The 18,703-nt window shown below is 47.5% G+C and overlaps 2 protein-coding genes across 3 annotated transcripts in view; one reads left to right on the top strand and one right to left on the bottom strand.

The window, feature by feature from the left end:
• The window catches only part of LOC128151697 (keratin, type II cytoskeletal cochleal-like), a 58,592-nt gene that overhangs the window by 17,699 nt on the left and 22,190 nt on the right, over positions 1-18,703 (top strand). Inside the window, exon 3 of the mRNA XM_052809275.1 lies at positions 7,873-8,052. The gene's annotated coding sequence lies outside the window, so the exon portion shown is untranslated. The remainder of the gene's footprint in view (positions 1-7,872; positions 8,053-18,703) is intronic.
• Positions 600-16,999, bottom strand: LOC128151698 (keratin, type II cytoskeletal 80-like). Of its 2 annotated transcripts, XM_052809279.1 has the most exons (9): positions 16,499-16,999; positions 12,717-12,931; positions 7,356-7,416; positions 6,208-6,303; positions 3,513-3,677; positions 2,880-3,005; positions 2,564-2,784; positions 2,150-2,205; positions 600-2,059 (listed from the first exon to the last, which is right to left on the bottom strand). In XM_052809279.1, exons 1-9 carry the CDS (start codon positions 16,823-16,825, stop codon positions 1,857-1,859), a joined length of 1,470 nt encoding a protein of 489 aa, XP_052665239.1. In that variant the 5' UTR covers positions 16,826-16,999; the 3' UTR covers positions 600-1,856. The 2 variants fall into 2 exon arrangements, with proteins under 2 accessions (XP_052665239.1, XP_052665240.1); XM_052809280.1 differs by lacking the exon at positions 2,150-2,205.

Below are 18,703 nucleotides of genomic sequence, written 5' to 3'. Positions count from 1 at the left end.
CAGAGATGCTCCCCATGTCCAGTCCCCTGGCACCTCTGGGGGCCTTGTCTGTTTTGGATCTCCCAAGGAAGTCCCTTAGAGGAGGGTGTTTTTGAGCAAGGAGCACCAAGAAAACCCCTGTGCTCTGGAAGGGCACCTCTGAAATGAGGTGCTGCATGGAACTGTGGTTCCCCAGGACAGATTTGGGTCCCAGGGGCACAGAAGTTCCCCTTTGCAGAGGTACAGGGGGGGTTTAGCAAGGGGAAGCTTTGTGTAGATGAGTACAGTGGTGAGAGTGTGGTGGCCTGTGCAATAACTCTTCGTCTCCTGAAACATGCTTGAGCTGCTCTGTGATTCAAAGCCAGGTGGGAGCCTGGTGGCAGAACAGCGGTGAGCTCCCCAAAGCCTTGGCTGCTGGCTCTGTGTCTGCCCCTCCAGCCCTGTGTACTTCTTCCTGGGGATGTGGACTGAAAAAATTACCTGGGAAGCAATTTCAGCTTCATTTGGCTGCCAGAATTTAGCCAGAGCCCTCAGCTGAGACCTGCTGGCATCTGGGGAAGGAACTGCTGTTTCAGGTGGGATGTGGTAAGAAACTTGGAGAAAACCAACAGCACAATGCATTCTGTGTGACACACAATACTTTATTATAACAGCCATAACCCCGGAGAGTCGGTGTTCAGTTACATGGACGCTACAGTAGTTGTCTATCCTACAGAAGTGTGGAAATACTGTGATGCACTCAACAGAAATATGCCAAGAGACTATTAACAACTCCTCCTGGGAACTCAAGATCTGGGAACTCAAGTGGGGCTGCATGGCAATGGGTGAGGCCAGAGCCTGGCCTTATAAAGGAAGATACTGCAGGGCACTGCCTATGTTAGGTTGTGCAAGAGGGCCACAGAAATGTCTGTGTTGAGGCCAGAACATCTCCCCCTCCACCTTGCTCGCAGGGGGATGTGGCATCTACAGAGTTGGCTCTAGTAGCTTTGGTGCAGCATGACTGGTGTGCATTGGCTGGTGTCAGCCAGGTAAGGTAAAAGCTGCTAGGTAAGTTCAATAAATACAAAGACAAGTCCTGCTTGTTGTATCCCATTTTTAGGACCTAGCACCACTGTGTGTGGAGTCTGGAATGCCTTTAGGTGAGACAGGTGGAGATGCTCTCTGTTAGAGAGAGGTGGCTTATAAAAATACAAGTTTTGAGGCATTTTAGCTTTGGTGGCATGGGAAGGAATGAGGGGCCACCCAAAAGGCAGTAAAATCAGTTAAGTGCTCTGAAGTGGCCAAGGATCCCCTTCCTGGTACAGCCAGCATGTTTGTCACCAGATATGCAAATCCAGATGTCGCAAATCCATCTGGCTCAGGTTGTTTATCTGCATCTCCCCATCAGTTCAGTTTGGAAAGCTCGATGCTGCCTTCTTCTGAAAGCCATATCAGTGAACACCTCTCGCAGACATGCATAGAGCAGGGACAGAGCAGAGAGAATGATTTTGTAATACTGGTAACATGGCTGGGCTGATGGCTTCTGGCTGCTGTGTTAAAAGCTTGTGTAATAATACTTTCCCCTCCTGCCAAGTTGCCTATAGGTAGATCTTGAAGGTTGTGAATGCAAGTCCTCTGGGGAAACAGACTTAGAGGAAGATGTTAGTGTGGTATCTGAATGGGAGAGTCTCTAAAATCCTGGGTCGGTTTCTGCTTGTAACTGGTAACAGAGATGTTAACTGGGATGTTGTAAAGACAAACTTAAAAGAGACAGCCTGGAGTGGATTCTTATCCTTTGTCCCCTGGACATTGGCTTGAGTTCAGGAGAAAGTGCTTTGGCCTCATTTGGCTACAGATACCAACGGGTCTTGTGTTTATGCAGTGGGGCTCTGTTTCTCCTAGGAGCATTCTTCTGTGGGCAGGGAACTGAGCTTTGGCCGGGCACCGCTGATGAAGGCATCTGCTTCGGGTGTTGCTGAGTTGTCACTGTGGCTTCTAGAGAGCAGTATCTTTGTGCTGCCTCCATTTGGCTTCATCTCACCATTGGTGCTGCCTGTTCCTCTTGCAAACAGCTTGGAGTTTCTCAAGGTGCTGGCAGAAACTGCAGGGGTTGGGGTGAATGAGAGGGGGGAGGTTAGAAATGTTTCATTCACACTCTGCTTTACCAAGTTGTATGAATAAAACCACTTACAGTGCTTTGGTCTGGAGGGGACGGTGCTGATGACTGTGGGTATTGGTTGCTCCATGCTGTGAACGCAAGGACAGAGTGTGAGGACACATATTAACCTCTGCAGTGCCAAAGAGGTGTAGAGGACTGGAGTTTGGCCCATTTGAGCTGAGCTATGTGGGCAGAGCCAAGTGCATGGTTGGATCATGAAGGCTAACTCAGCAGCATCTGGGCAAAGCATCATCTAGAGAAGCGCTGGAACCCGTCCAATGTGGGGAGTCTAAGGAAAACTGCAGAGCCAGAAACAGGGCTGAACTGTATGGGGGATGCTGGAATTTGTTCTTTCTTTGATCAAACCTTCAATACCAGGCTCTGCTTTCTCCCTAGGTGTTTGGGTGCATCCCTTCCCCTCTTCAGGTACAAGGAAGTGCAGCTTACCTGCTCTCCTCGCCTTCCATCAGCTTCCTGTAAGTGAGGATCTCCACATCCAGTGCCAGCTTGATGTTCATCAGCTCCTGATACTCTTTCACCAGATGAGCCATATCCTCCTTGCTCTTCTGTAGGGCTGCTTCTAGCTTGACCAGTTTGGCTTTGGCATCCTTGAGGGCCATCTCGCCATGCTCTCCTGCTTCTTTGATATGCTCCTCTAAGTACAGGCACTGGTGTTGCAAAGGGAAAAGGGTGGTGGAGGCGTTAGGTATGTTGTAATTTCAGACCTGTATGTCAGAGTTTTGTCCCCCACCCCAGGACACACCTGGCTCTTTTGGGACACGATGCAGGACCTCAGCTTCTGGATCCGTATGTTCAGGTCTGCAATCTCCCGTCGGCTGTCAAGGAGGTGACCGCCATAAGTGCCTGACTGGGTGCTTCCTTCATTCAGCTGCAGGAGAGATGGAAGAGTGGGTTATCTGCACGCCTCCTCTGCTGTAGCAATGGAATCTGGGGGGATTCCTACTGCCCTTGAGGAGAAGTGCCTAACTGGGGAAAAATAGTGGGTGTGTGGAAGGATTGGGGGCTCATTCTCATATCTTCTGGCTGTAGCTGTGCCAGGTATAGAGCAAGTCTCTCTTGGGGTTAATCACATTCTTCCTCTGTTTGGAGGAGACACCAGTGGAAGGTCATTTGCATCTTAGGTGGGACAAGCTGTCACTGGGAGATGTCCTTGCCTTTCTCCACTGACAGTATTGAGAGCCTAGAGCAATGAAACTACTAATTTACACACCTGAGTTAGGAGGAGTAGATGTGGGTTAGCACCCTGTCCCTCCCTCCATTCCCAGGTGTAGTGTGTCCCTCCATATCTTGCTGATTCCTGTAGTTTCTAGGCTGATCTCTCTCCCTCTTCTTTCCCTGCCTCTCCCCAGTATCAATCAGATAAGGAGACAAATACCTTTCTCCTGGTAAGCGCTTCAGCTTCTTCCCAGCTCCGGAGAGCCAGGGCTTCATACTGGGCCCTCACTTCTTCCACAATTCTGCTTAGATCAAGTTTGCATGCATTGTCAATTCCCAGTACAACAGAAATGTCCTTAATTTCTGTCAGCAACTCCTCGAGTTCCTGAATAGCAAAGAGAGGACAGGACTGAGATACCAAGTAGTCAACAAAGCTACAAGCCAGGAGAGAGCTGAACCCTGGCAGATCTGTTGCTGTTAGCTAGGCAAAGCATCTTCCATATGCAATGTGGAGATGGTGAGATTTCCTAGGTTTTCAGTCTCTGAAGTTTGGAAGCTGGTATTATTTTCTCCATAAAATCCAGACGCAGCATAGGGTGTTGGTCTGGGACCTTTGGATACAATCTGTTAAGAGTCTGACAAAGTAGTGCATTTGTACTGCATCAGGAGCAGGTTAATTGAACTGATGGTCATGCTTCAATATCAATATTCAGATGGTGGGCATGTATGTCTTGGGCAAGAATTAGGGCAGTGTCAATCATTTTGCAGGCTGGTGGTGCTAGGAAGATGCCTTTGCTGAGCTCTGCTTCAGTATCTAGGGAGGCTGTGGCTGCCACTGGTGTTATTATAGTCTGCTTTGTGTCTAGTTAGAGAAGGAAAAACAGGACTCTTCTCTGAACACATCTGTCGCTTGCAGACCTATTCCAGTCCCCAGAACTGCTCTCATATGCTGGGGAAACTCAAGCCAGCATGGGGGAAGCAGGAACATGCACACACAAGCTGACTGGGATATTTGCTCTTGATAGCTGACTCGGTCACAGCTTTAGAAAAAGGAGCCAAACAATGATGAATGCAGACTGCCCTCAGTGAACCTAAAAAGGACTCTTAATCCGTGCCTGTAAACTGCACTCCTGGGTGGTTTGTATCCAGGCAAGACATGACTTGATGTTGAGCAGATGGTGTACACATTCACTCGGCAGCTCCCCCCCCCCAGCCTCAAACTGTTCCTGCAGGGGTGTCACTCTTATCGGTATCTGCAGTTGCTTCTGATTTATACCAGTGTTAAAGAAGAGCAGCATACATCTCTCCCCATCACTTACCTTTCATCTTGATGTTTTTGTTCTTCCCTTTTGTGCTGAGGGCTCTAATCTCTTTAGAGAAGCCTTTGTATACCTTGTTTGCCTTGCCTTCCCCTGACTGGGGAAACAAAGGGCACCCTGATATGGTGATTCATGGATAATAGAAAAATACCCCACCACTCTTCCAAAGAGAAGGATTATCAGTGTATTTTTTCCCACTGGTGTTTAATCCTTGAGCCTCTTTGTTAATCTTTAAGCAGGTTAATAGCTATATGAGAAAACGCGTGTTTATTGCAAATACTTGAGCATCCTCTGCCAGGGGAGGGGAAAAAAAAAAAAACCCCAAACCAAAAAACCTGGTGGTTTATTAATGAGGATTGAGGCTGGGATTTTCTTCTGATTCATAGCAACAAGCTGTGAGCAAAACTGTCAAGCAAAGTTTTCCTCATTTGCCCTTCCACTGGATATGTGTGCTTATATGTTGATGTCAGTCAAATCAACAGGTACAGGCGAGAAAATGACTAACCTGAAAACAAGCTATTGAGAGGAAAGGGCAGAGAGAGAAGTGGAGGGTAATTTCTTTACATGAAGCATGGGTAAAAAAAATGCAGCCTTCTGCCAGGACAGCAATGTGGAACCTGGAGGAATTCAGCTCAAGAAGATCCTCACAGCAGGATCTGATTTCCAACTACCCCTGTGAATTGCCTTGCACAAGGAATAACCTTATAATTTTAAGGAAGGTAAGGCTTCATGGTTAGTTGCAGGCAGAGCATGTGTTCTAATGCAGTTCAGATATTATGCAGGTCCTTCTGCCTCTCTGTGCCTCAGCTTCCCCACAAGGAATGTTAACATTCCTCTGTCAAGCATTTTAATTGTTTGTATTGGTAGAATTTAGACGAATCATTAGTATTCCCAAAACACGGCTGAGCCTGCTTGGTAACATTTTACAGGCTCTGAGTAAGTGGCTGTAATCGCTTCACCCTGTTTGAGTAGATACAGGCACGCTGCAGCCTTTGGGTTTCTCTGAAGGACTGCAGACTCTGTATTCTTTCCCCCTTGGTGAAATCATACCTAACTGCGCACTTCTCATTTAAGTGGAAATGGAATATGTTGGATTGTGTTAAAGAGCATCCAGCACCTCACCCAGGTTCACCATAGTTTGTCTCTTGTTGAGCCCCTCCTCTGAATCTGAATAGAATAATATTCAGCTCACTCATGACCTGGGGAACTCGGTCTCAAGGCAAACACTATCAGTGGGGGTTAAGAGCTGAGCCCAAAAACCAGCCAGCTCAGGAGTTAGATGGGGGTTCTGGACTGTTAGAGGGGAGACCTGCTGGAGCAGCCTCCCTGCAGTAGCTGTGGGGCAGAAGGAACATCCTCAACAAATTTAAAATGGAGCTCGTTTAATTAAGGGAAGGGGATTAGCTCCCTTAAGAGACCCTGCCTTAAGCCATCTAACAGTTGTCTGCAACACCATGCAACTCCCCTGGACAAGCTCTTCATTTTGGTGTAAATCTGGAACAATGCCCTCTCTGTAGTGGAACTGTCCACAAAAATGTCACTTTTTTGCATGGTAGCTTGTGTGTTCCCGGGCCACTCTCCCAAATGCATTTTTACCTGCTCATAGATGGTTTTTTTCAAATCCATCAGCTCTTGGAGCCCGTTGAGTTTTACCTCCAGCTCAGTTCTATGCAAGGAGCTCACATCTAAATCCTACAGGAGATGGAAAGTGTGTTAATAAATAGTTTGTCTTTGAGTTTGTAGCAAGAAGTCTTTCCCCCTGCCACCGCTCCCCCAGCAAGTGCCCTGCTTGCTATTTATTGGCAGGTACTTGTGAAACTGCTCTCCTGCTCTACAAGCAGGGAGGTTCGTTTGTGGACCTTTTTCCTCTTCAGGTTTTTTTTTTTTTATTTTTTTGAGCGAGTGCTTTGGTGGAAGTCTCAAATGAGGTAGGGTGGAGAAGGAAACAGGCAGGGCTGGTCCATACCCACTCATCTTTTGTTCACCACAAAAAGCATGGGTTATTGAAAACTCTGATGCCATCCACAAAAGTCACCAGAACTGCCCTTACTGGCTGATGAGTGTGTCAGGGAAAACATGCAATTAGCCATAATGATCATTTGTGGAGAACGTTTCCTCTGTCTAATAGTACCCTGCATTCCTGCATCTTGGATTTTTTTTTTTTTTTTTTAATGTAAAGGCTGTGCACAAAGCCTCCCATTTCAGCTGATATTCAAATGCAGCTAGGTCAGGGTTGGGATGTTTAAACAGGGTGTGGCCATGTGACAGGAAACAAAAGCAAACACATTTATCAATTTCCAGCCTTTCCCAACCTATGATGTCAATCTGAGAGAAAACATGCCAGGGAGGAGAGGTGTTGTCTCAGAGGGTCCTGGGGTGCAGACCCCTCCAGGCCAGGTCTGGCCAGTGTAATTGCAATGTGGTTGGGTGCAGGCATGCTCTGACCCCCAAGCGCTTCTGCCAAGAGCCATGGGGCTTTTCTGTAACCACAAGTGGCCCAGACTCACTTGTACTTTTCCTATTGAAATGGTGATTGTGTTCTCTCTGTCCACTCTACTGTCCTCCTCAAGACCTTATTACCCCACAAAACATCTGTGGTACAAGGACTCGGTCCAGAGCTAGCCGAGAGCTAGCTCTGGACTGACTTAGCTGAGCCTGGACCATCTTGCCTCTCCAGGCTCTTCTGTGACTACGGAGAGCTGGTGTAGAGCCTGTCCCGATGAAAAGCTTCTCTTGCCACTGACCTTTTTGAGCTCTGTGAAGGTGTATTCCATGCCGCTACAGAGGCGAATTTCATCCTCGTATCTAAGGAGAGTGGAAAAAGCAGTAAGAAATTGTACATAGTGAAAGCCTCTGGGATGCTTAAGGTTGTCTTTCTGGCCCCAAAAAGCGTCAGTTTTGAAACTTTCTGCTTTTACTGTGGTGTCCCACCTCCTTGACATATGCTAGACAGCAAGGAGAGGTATCTCCTAGGTGTGGGCATCTTGGACAAGAGAGAGGATAACAAGCTGCCACATGCCAGCTGCTCTGTATTAACACCATGAGCACCTTAAGTCTGAAGAGCCCCAGAGTAGAGAGGAGGTATCTTTAATTCTATTTAATTTGAGGGCTAAGCAACCTCAGGTTACCTCACATTTGCCACAGAAAGAGAGAGTAGGCATGGAGAAGTGGGGTGTGGTGAGTTATTCTCTGCGAAACCCAGTTGCATGCCCAAAGACTCCTAAATTTTCACCCTAAGCCTTCCTCTTCTGTTTCTTTCAGGTATCCTCATCATTTAATTTCCAGAGTCTGAGAGTCTTCTCAAGGGAGAAAACTTTGACTTGTGAAAATTCCAAGAATACTGGACTAGTGTCATAACTTGTCCTAAATGTAGCACAATTTGTGAAGTAACACAGGACCTGGCAAAGCAATTCATGGAAAACAGTGCCCACAGAGCAGAAGGTAACAAAAACCGGACGGGATAGGGTGGAGTCCTAATGGCTAAATATCCGGCAGAGGAACCAACCCCGCAGGTGTTTAAAAACAGGTTTGATAAGGCAGGACCAGGATAGCAAAGACTTAGTCCAGGGGCAAATGCATTTCTTGATGGCCAGCAGCAGACATGAGAGAGTAGTTTAGGGAACACACCAACCCTTGTTGGCACTTCGGATGAGTATGTGACTAGCCCTGGTGTTGCTAAAAGCAGGTATCTGACCAGCAAGCCACAGGGTCTCCTTTGGGCCTGGTGTGTGACCAGCAGAGGTTGGTTTGTTTGCCATGCAGGAGCATTATGTGATGGATGTTTGGTACCTCCCACTGCACTGCTGGACACACTTTGGGAGTGTTGGCTCTTCTGCTGAGACCAGAGCAGGCTGCGCTCTCAGCAAGGTCGCGGCTTCCCTGCTCTTCCATGATACCTCAGGCTCCTCTTAGCCTAATGTGTGCATAGCATTTCCAGGCTGTGAATTAAACCTTTCATTGCTACTTATAGATGTCACCAAGTTGATATGGGGAAGGCTGAGACCTTTGGGAATGAGGTAAAATGGCATCTCCTAACAGACTGATGATGATAAAATCAGGAATGACAGCCATATTCTATTGTTTGGTGGTCTGGTGCATCATCACTGCAGTTACTCTTGAGAGCCTTCCCTGCTGTTGTACAAACCTTTAGGAGAAAGAGGAGCTGTGCCTAGGAGCAGAAAGAGGAGAAGGAATTGGGAACACAGCACAGGGGATCACATTGCAGGGGAAGGAGGTAAGTCATGCTCAGGAGCTGACCTGAAATATCAAAAACAGCTCTGTGGAGCTGTTGCTTCCTCGACAGAGGGGATAGTGAGGGCATGAAGGGGATCTGACATTCACAGGCTCTACATTTAGGCACTTCTAAGATTCCTCTTGAGTACCCCCATGGTGTTAAAATTGCCCTCTCCTTGCCTGCTTTTGTAAGGGCAGTTAGCGTGGCTAACGAGATTTACCTGTCTGGTTTCTCTGCTCTTTAGCTGGAATGTTAGCCTTGCTGCCAGCAGCTATGTACTGAGCTTAATTACAGCCTGCCACTCTTCCTTCATCCTCACTGCATCTCAGCCCAATCCCAGTCTGTCCCAGCCTGCTGAAGCAGCTTCACACATTGCCGGGCGCTGACATAATCTTGCATATTGAACAAACAACACTCGAGTGAAAGAGAGCAGGCCCAGCCAGCCAAACATGCTCACTGCACGGCTCTAGAGGGACCTGGCGGCTGGGAGGTGACTCACATGTGGATGGAGCATTCCACAAACACATTACAGCATTTATCATCTTAGAGATAATCCTCAAGTAGTCATGCATTAAGGCATAAATCCATCCCATCCCAATTCATGCACTTAAGACACGCTTGAGACAGGCGTCTGGTTGCCTTGGGCTCCTTCCATAGACAGTGAAGCAAAATCAGGGGTGAACCAAATCCGAGGCAGGCCTATGTTCCTCTCTGGATGTGCCTTCAAGACTACTTTAGGGTGAAGATATAGTGGTGGGATGGACCTGAGCCTGGTGACATAAAATTAAGTCAGTCTTCCTCTTGTGGAGCAAGGAAATGGGGCAGGAAGTAGCTGAAAACCAACTGCAGAGGTTGAAGGTAGAGGGGTGTTGACTGCCTAATCTTCAGGTGGCAAGATTTGACTAATACAATCCCTGGATCTCAGAAATTGATCCCCTAAGGGCTGTATGCCCCATGTTTTCCTGCAGTATCTACCCAGTGCCACACCAGAGTAGGTCAGCATAGGCAAAAATTCCCAGCCTTCTCATTCAAATGGGTCTTTGCACATGCAAATCACACATGTGGGGAGCTGAAGCAAATGCTTGTACAGATGTGCACCTTTAGGCAGTTGTCCCTATTCAGGTATGTTTCTGTATTTGATTTTTAGCTTGACTTCCTAAAGAAGCAGGGTTTGAGATGCTGTGCCAGCCTCCAACCAGCTTCCCTATCCCCTCTCCATTCTTCTCTGTGTTTGGAATTGCTGGTCAATGACAACCTAATTTGAGAAGGAGGCGCAAGTATCTCAGCTAGCTAAATCTCCTCTATGGTTTTGGAAAGCAGTCCCTGGACAGAGAAAACAGACAAATTAGGGCCTTGCAGAGGGGCACTGACAGGTAGATTTCACATCTTAAGTGATCTGTTGGGCAGCAGCCTGCTTGGGTCATCACCGTGTGCCTGGCATGTTTCATCTGGAGTGCCGCAGCTTGGATGAGAACATAACCAGTTAAATTTGCCAGTGAAGTTATTAGCTTTTCCTCCCCCCCAAAAATTCCCTTGGGAAAAGAAACCTCCAGAGGAGTTGGAAGTCTCCGAAATTTGCATGGTTTAGACAGACCATTTGCTCCAGAAAAACAACTGGGCTGAGGCAGCCTTCTCGAAGGCAGCATGCAGGACTCAACAGAGCCAGTGTGGGTTAGGATGGGGTTGGATTGCTGCCTGGAGAAGGCTCAGCAGAAGCAGCAGTTCTCTCCCTGTGAATCATTAACTGCTGGGAGCAGCACAGTGCATTGTTACTGCCACAGAAATCCACCTGCACTGGCTTTGGGTGTTAATAGTACCCAATGACAGGGTGGGTTTTGCTGCTTAGGTCACCCCTGGCAGGGCTCGTGCCTTGCAGCTCACAAATGGGAGAAAGCGGAAGGGGAAGGCTCCGCAAATGAGGGAGAAGTGCTTTGAGGAGCAGTGTAATTTCTGAACGCTGTTTTCCCATGGCTGTGTAGTCCCACAAAACGGGAACTCTTCTCAAGACCGACAGTTGGGCTAGTTGTAAGCTGGTGCCCATTGTGGATTCTCTGCTGTCTAATACTGCACATGTGCATATGCTGCATCCTTATCTTCTGTGTGTGTTGGGTGTGGGGTGGGTCCTGTTCCTCTAGTCAGTCTCTTTTTTTAATTTTGAGGGATGTAGCATCCCTATCATATCTTATCCCGTTGTCCAGCTAGGTAGTAACTGCCCAAGAAAATCAAACGGTAGGGGGAAACACACAGATAGCATGTTTGTGTAAGCACAAATCCTTAAGTAATCAGGCTGAAAAATAAATGAAGTGCCAGGCGCAGGCAATTAATGAGACAATTACTGAATACAAATATGAGTACAAACTGTGAGAGCAGATATGGTTGACTGATCTGACATTTCTCCACCAGCCCAGCCATTTTCCTACCTGGGTTTTCCTGACTGTCAGGGAATAAACCAAGAAGTATCTTTTATAACTGCAGGGCCACAGAGCAGTTACTTCCTTGGGGAAATGCAAGGAAGACCAAGTGCTCCAGAGAGGGATGACAGGCTTTAACCTTTTTAGGGCAGGGAGTAAATGGCATAATCCATATTGTGGCTTTGATCTGAGCTCAGGGTTTCTACCTGTCAGCAAAGCAAGCATCAGTGAGCCTAAGTCTTGTAGTGAAACCGGCATCCAAACAAAGAGCAGACAGACACCCACCGCAAGGAATTTAGGTATTTCTGGGCACCTGGGTATCAGTATGTCACTTCTTGAGGGATGCTGAGCATAATGATTTCAGCATAAGGTCAAGAATCAAACTCCTAGTTCCTATTCCTGCTCTGCCACCAGCTTGCGCTGGGAGCTGGAGTAAGACATTTAACTGCTGTGTCTCCGTTAATATATCCGTAAAGTGGAGGTATCGGTCCTTCCCCTCATTTGCAGATACATTGAGTGGCTGGTTTAATCAAAGGCTGCAAAGAGCTTTAAGATCCTTGGGCTAAACTCCCTGGAGAGGGCACTGTTATTATTTATGCATCACTTCGTACCTCAGGAACAGGTTTGGGCTATTACTACAGTGATGTCTATCAGTGCCAGCGGAAGGGTAGTCCCTTAGCATCACCGTTCTGTTTTGACAGGGCCCATACATGGCTCTTTGCTACAAATCAGCATGGAAGACTCCAGAGATCTTGTGTAGGCAGATGGGTGTAACTGTAAGGGAAAGTATCTAATTGTGGATTCATCTGTGGTATGCAAATGACACCGATAATAAGAAAAGCATTGTCTTCTGGAATGAGCCATGGCACATCTCAAATGCTCTTATCTGAAGATCTCAAAGCTCTTGGCAAAAGCAGCGATAAGCACGTGGCAGCTGGTCCTCCCTTAAACTTTCAGCTGCCTCAGTATTTTCTGTCAAGAGGTTTTCTGGGTAAAAGTCTGATTTTTTTGGTCAAAGCAGAATTTTGCATTGAATGTTGTGGGGTGAAGGGGGAAAGGAAGGGATGTTTGTTAGTATGAAGCAGCCTAGATCCATAAAATGGTTTGGGGAGAAAGTTCTGGTTTGTGGCAATAGCACGGAGAATAAATATTTCTCTGTTTTAGTGGCTGTCATTCCTGATAATACTGTTCCCCAGAGCTGTTCTCTGGCCTGAGGCGTTTCTCAGATGCCCTGCACTCTTTGGTATTTCACTTTTTATGGGTTTCCTTTCATCTCTAGTTAATCAGGAAAAGGCTAGGATGCTAACTTCTCAAATACACAGTTCTGTGCACACCAAACTAGGAATTTGTTCCTGGGAATAACAGGCTTTCTGTATTAAATCAATCCCACACTACTCTTTGTGCACACAGCTGAACCGATACCTTCCCCCTTGTAATACCCAGCTAGGCTAGACACCTACTTGCTTCGAAAGTTATCCATGGTGCTCAGGACCTTTGTCAGCTCCAACTCAAGATTTTCCTGCTCGTAGTTGAGCGCCTTCATCTCTTGATTCATTTTGCTCATGTACTGATCGTAGATGGCCTTGATGTCCAACTCGGAGTGGGAATTGTCTTGATCCTTCAGGAAGTTCCACCTTGTCGTCAGGATCTTGTTCTGTTGCTCCAAGCACTGGACCTACAGAAGAGGTTTCCGAGATATTAGTAACACTGACAGCCAAAATCAAAGCTGACGGCTCCTGGCAGGGCAGGAGACATTGACCTGGAGACCTTCAGAGTAGTGAGAAGCTGCTGGAATCAGCGGAGGTTTTCAGGTAAGAACGAGAAATGCCCTGAAAATTAGGCCTGAGGATAGAGGGTTATAGGGACTTTTAGAGGTTTTACACATTACCTACTAATTAATTTCTTGATAGAACATGTTCATGTTTGATAGAACATCAAAGTGAATGAGCATCTTTTATTAAGTCACTGAAAAATAAGAACTGTTCAATGCTAGTCCCCTTTGCCTGTGAACATATTGAAGCAAAGGCTGAAAATCCACCACAGGTCATACATAGATGTCCAGGGTGAATAAAAGTCAGATTTACTCCCTCGGAGTGGCACAAAGATAACTCCTCTCAAATCTGTGGGATTACACCATGGTGAAGTTTGAGTAATGAATCAGAGTCCTGGTTTGTATTGCAAAGTAACATAGACAAGGCCTATGGGAACTCTAGAGAATAAGCAAAATAATTACAGACTCCACGTGAGGTCTATGTGTGCGTGCGCCTGTCTGCTTGAGAGAGGATAAACTGCGTTTTCATCCACCTGCCGTTTGATAAGTCTGGCACTCTTCTTTCCTAATATTCACAATTTTAACAGTAATGCTCAGTGTTTAACAGTTTTCATCTTCAAAGCTCTTGGCTAACTTAAATTAATATCTAATTGCCACCTCTCTTATTGCTCTCAGAACAAAACCGAACTCCTTCAGTCACGTTTTGGCTGGTGATTTGTCAGTTGCCTCCAACAGTGTCCTCCACTCTGTCATGGAGATGATTCAGTGCTGATACTGTGCCCTGTGTGGTGTGAGCAGCGGGGTGCAGATGCTATCAGGCCTTGACCTTCTGCTTGGCCTTCAGCCTTGACTTTGACTTTCTGTGGCCCGAAGCAGCATCAGTGTATTGAAAAGGCAGAGTTCCCAACTGCTGACCGCTGCACAGATGCACATGGTGAGAGACAGCATCTTTCCCAAAACACTTCTTGTCTGAACAGGGAGAGAGAAGCAGGAACAGAGACCAGCCAAGCAAAGCAGAAGCATTCCAATGCTCACAGTCAGTTTTCAGCAGAAGGGATGTGAGTGTTGGGATCTTCCAGGTCTCACTGTTAGAGACCTAATCCTTTCTTCCTGATATCTTAACACATGGCCATAGACATCCCATCGGTAGTCCAGTCTACTGACTTGCTGCTTTGTCCTGGCACAAAATCAGTGGCACACTGTGTGTGTGTGTGCATGCGTGAGGCTGAGAACCAGAGGATGATGCTGCAGCAGAGCCAGAAAGGGGCATTGCAAGTGGCACAAGTAAGTGGCCTCTGGGGCTACCAGGAGCCAATTGGGCCATTTGTTCTCTCCATCTGAGGCATCTCAGAGAGCGTGATAGAGCATCCCTCTGCAGGGCTGGGGTCAGCGGGGCTGGGGTGAGCCTGTGGGATTGTCTGTAGGGAACAGCCTCTCATTTTAAGGCAGTTACCCTGTTTGCTGCTGGGACAGTAAATGACTGAATGTGTTGGCTGTTGTTCTAAGTCCATCTTTGAGTGTCAAATCAAGTCTCAGTTCCTGACCTTGCTCCTAATCCTTAGCTGCTCTTTTTCTCCTTTCCCCATACAATTCAGTTTCTTTCCTGTTCACAAACCATACCCATCCACTGGGCTGAACTCCTTACATCTTGGCTTATACACCATCCCTCTTAGCAGAAATTCTTCCTTGCAAAGTCTTTTAACGTGAGCTTTGCAGCAGAAGAATCACCTAGATCTGGCCTCATTTCCTGGAAAATCATGCCTGAACACAGAAGAAGTGACCAAAGCTTGGTCCTCAGAGGCCTCTACCTCTGTGCTGCTCAGGCTAAAGCTAGGGCTTCAACCAGGGGCTCCATGACTTGGCTTTTCCCTGTTTTCCACCTGGACATATCTGGATGGAAAATAAATACTAGCAGGTCTGGAACAGCCTGCTGGAAAACCATCAGCAGCAAACTCCTAAAGTTAGTGCAGTCAATTATCTGAGGAATTAGCCGGTCAGGCTTGAGACCATCTGAATTCCTGATTAAAAAGACAAGTTCTCTTTGACAAGGCAGTGTCATTACTTTCCTCTGGAATGAGGGCCTGAGGCAGATGGCTGAAGTTTGCCACTTGATGTACCACTTGAAGCTACAACCTTCAAAGCTCAATGCAGGAGCTGCCAGCACTAAAGTCAAAACCACCCAGCTAAGGTGGGGTGTTTGTATCTTCTGTTCATCAAGCCTGTAATGCACACTTATCAGCAGGCCACCAGATTGGGTTTATCAGGAAACCTGGAGGCTTTCTTACTTATTCCATCCCTGTTTGCACGGAACAGGCTAGTGCATGTGGTCTGGCTCACGTACATATTGTCACTGCATGGTCTTGTCCCATCTCCCCTACCCCCATCCTTTCTGCTGAGGTCTGATTTCTGAGCAGGGCCAACATCCACACAAACCCTGACCTCTCGATCGGGATAGTCAAAGGACTAGTCCTGCAGCACGTGCAACACAACCCACCTGGGTGACTTCCAAACCAGGGGTTCTCCAAATGCACATTGCCAAGACCTGTGCTTGGAAAAGCACAGACATGGAAGCTGCCATGCCCCTCCAGCCAGGGTCAGCCCCCTGGTACGGCCACATGCCTGTTTGCACATACAGGTGTGGCTGGTTCACAACTGTTCAGTTTGGATAGATGCTATGGGAGATGGTTCCCCTGCCCTTCTCCTTCCCACTGTGAGTACAGGTCCTCTTAGAGGTAGAGCCAAAACAAAACAAAATAAATCCCAAGCCATAGTAGCTTGGCATTGAGTGCCTGTATTGTAGACTGCAGTGAAGCAATCCTCCTAGGAGATTACCATCTGTTTACAGAGCACCAGGGCTTTGCAGAAACCTGCCTCGGCTGGATGAGTTGTTTTCTTTTGAGAAAACCTTCTGCCTTCTCATGGATCTTAAGAGATGAAAGCAACACTTTCTTGGCTAAGCACGCAACCCCTCGCAATAAAAACCACAGAGGAGGGAGGTGGGTGGGAGGTCTCCCTTGCCCACCACGTTGGCACAGAGGTGAATTGCCAGCTCTCTTTAGCAGCTGGAGAAGAATTTGAGCTGCCGCCTTAACCAGCGTCACCGGCCATGGCTGTTTGTCCGCTGCGGGAGCCGAGGCCTGCTTTATCCGGCGCCGTGCCTCTGTGGCCCTGCCTTCGCTGCTCAGGCAGGGCAGGGTCCCATGGGGTGACCGGCGCAGCAAAGGGGAGGCACGGGCTGCCTGATGCCTCTGACCATAGATGTGGCCCGGCTTCACCTAGAGACGCTGCTAGCCTTTGTTGAAACAGATAGCACCGAAGGAATAACTAATTGGGTAATTAGGCTAATATTCAGAGCCTGGCAATGGTTAGCTGAAGGCCTTGATAAGTCTCCTGAGAGACTGGTTAGTGTCTGCTTCCCCGCCACCATCCTTGTCCCCATGCTGTACCGTGGTCCTCAGTAGCTCACCTTACCTTCTCAATTAGGGTCACAAACTGGTTGTTGAGCAACTTGATGTCCTCTTTTTCCTGCTGCCGCATGGCTTGGAAGTCCGAGTCGATGTCGAGGTGCACGGGGGCCAGGAGTCTCCTGTCGATGGAGAAAGAGGGATAAGAGGAGCACCGGTAGCCGCCATCTCCGTGGAGGCTGAGAGAGCTGTAGCCATTGCTGGCCAACCCGTTGGGACTGCAGCGGCCCAGGCGATCCGGGGACGTGCTGGCTGCTTTTCCTCTGCTCATCTTCCCTGACACCTCCCAAGAGGAGAGGGAGCCACTGGTGAAGGCTTTGCAAGGGTTAGTCATGCTCAGCTTGCGGCTCTGCAGCTCACGGGGAGGGGAGGGAAAGGGGAAGGAAAAAAAAAAAAAAAGAGATGAAGTTTTCTTGCTGCTGCTGCCTCAAAGGGAAGGAGAGTAGTGGCACACTGAGGAGTTTGGTCGGCTTAATTCCTGTCTCCTCAGCTCGTGGGTTGGCTAATGAATTACAAGCACCTGTTCTCCTATGTTCATTAAACGGAGGAGGGTGTAACCGTTGATGTAATCCAGATCAACCTGTTGGCTTTTTATTTTTTTTTTTTTTCTTTTTCCCTCCTCTGTCTGTACCCTCCTTTCTTCAGGAGCTTGTTTGTGTGGTGAGGGCATAGGCACTCTCAGCAAAAACAAATCACTCACAGGTAATTCGCTGGGCCCCAAGCGGCTGCTTTCCTCATCCTTAAATGGTGAAGAAAGCAATCAAAGGTGCTGGGCTGCAGCAGGCTTGGGGAGGACGGCTCTGAGCACAGCTGCTGCACTAGTGCTTGGTGCATGGAGCCTGGGTTCAGCCCCTGGCTGGTTTCTAGCCAGAATCTGCAGGAAGGAATTGTGATTTTTTTTTTTTTTTAATTATTTTTGGGGGGGGGGGAAGTGTTTAAAATCATAAAGAGCGAGCCTGAATTGGCTAAAGGTAGGAGTTTGGAAACACATCTCAAGCTCATCATCATTAGAGGTGCTCATGGTCTTCCTTTGACCACGTGGGCACATCACAGAAGCTTCTGGTGCTCTTAGTGTTTTAGGGATGATAGGTCTCATTTTGAGACCCCTGGGTGTGGACAAAGTGTCCTGAGGTTATTCAGTCATCTGGTCTGGCAACAACAGAGACCTTCAAAACCTCTAGACACAGAGTTGGATCTTAAAAGTGCCCAAGTCCATCTTTGACTGCTGTGTTCCCGCTCCTTGAAAGCCCTTTAAAAGCTGGCGCTGGAGACACCAAAAACCACTGTCTTTTAATGAATTCTAGGCAGCTAAGGTGGCACGCCCTTAAATACCTGTTTGGACCTAGGTATAAATCAATGTTGGACAAAGCTCTCTTGAAAGTATTTTCCTGCTTTAACTCAGTTTCTCATGTGAAAAATCAGGACAGAACAACACCCGTTTCTGTCTCTTTTTGTCTATTGGCATTGTGGTCTTCTCAAGAAAGGGAATGGTCGTCTCTGGCCAAAATTTGGAATTTCCCTTTTGTGGGAAAGCTGCTGTTTTGGTTCTGCCCCATGTTGGAAGACAAGCTGGGAATTTCCCTGCTAAGTGAGGCAAAAGAAAGCTTCCATCTGTCACAGACCTGCTTCAACAAGAAACATATCTGATGATGTAGTAGTTTTTGTCTTAGGAAGGACTTCAGAAGGAGGGTGACCCATTCCAGTAGGGTTAACCTTTTCTTCAAGTGTAGTTTCAATATTTTGCCATGAACAGTGGGCTTTCACGTGGCGTGTCCATCTTGCCAAAACACCCTTTCCAGGGAAAATGTTTCCCCTGATGATCCATTTGAATACCAACTCCCTCGCTCAATGGATCCTTGTCAGGACTTTTCAGTTTAGTCCTGATGGTTTGTTTTAAGGACTAAAACAAAATTTATGGCTGGGAGATGACAAAGCTCATGGCTCTTGCAAGGTGAGGTGAGATTATCTATCTCATCGTGGGCTGCTGGTTTGTGGCTTTGTGGTTGCAGGCACATCAATGTTGCCGATTAGCATCAGGTCATGGGGTCACCTGGCAGGTTTTTTGCTTCATCTCGTACTGAGGGCAGTTTTGATGGCTCCCTAGGAATGATCCCTCTGAGGGAAGGAGATAGAGATGAAATTAGGCTAGTTCAATTTAATAGCGGCTGGGAGCAGTGTTCTGCACTGAGCTAGGTGGGATGTTGCACGATTA

This window comes from Harpia harpyja, chromosome 15 (genome assembly GCF_026419915.1).
Source record: "Harpia harpyja isolate bHarHar1 chromosome 15, bHarHar1 primary haplotype, whole genome shotgun sequence".
NCBI lineage: Eukaryota > Metazoa > Chordata > Aves > Accipitriformes > Accipitridae > Harpia > Harpia harpyja.
This window is presented reverse-complemented; position numbering and strand designations above follow the sequence as displayed.

What these genes read in the sequence shown, in the direction of transcription:
- LOC128151698 (XM_052809279.1), bottom strand. Translation starts at nt 16,825, where the DNA reads ATGACTAACCCTTGCAAAGCCTTCACCAGTGGCTCCCTCTCCTCTTGG. An exon ending in ATGGAAGGCGAGGAGAGCAG is followed by an intron (nt 2,206 to 2,563) that starts GTAAGCTGCACT and finishes TTGCGTTCACAG; the next exon opens with CATGGAGCAACCAATACCCA. An exon ending in CCCCTCCAGACCAAAGCACT is followed by an intron (nt 2,060 to 2,149) that starts GTAAGTGGTTTT and finishes CAACCCCTGCAG; the next exon opens with TTTCTGCCAGCACCTTGAGA.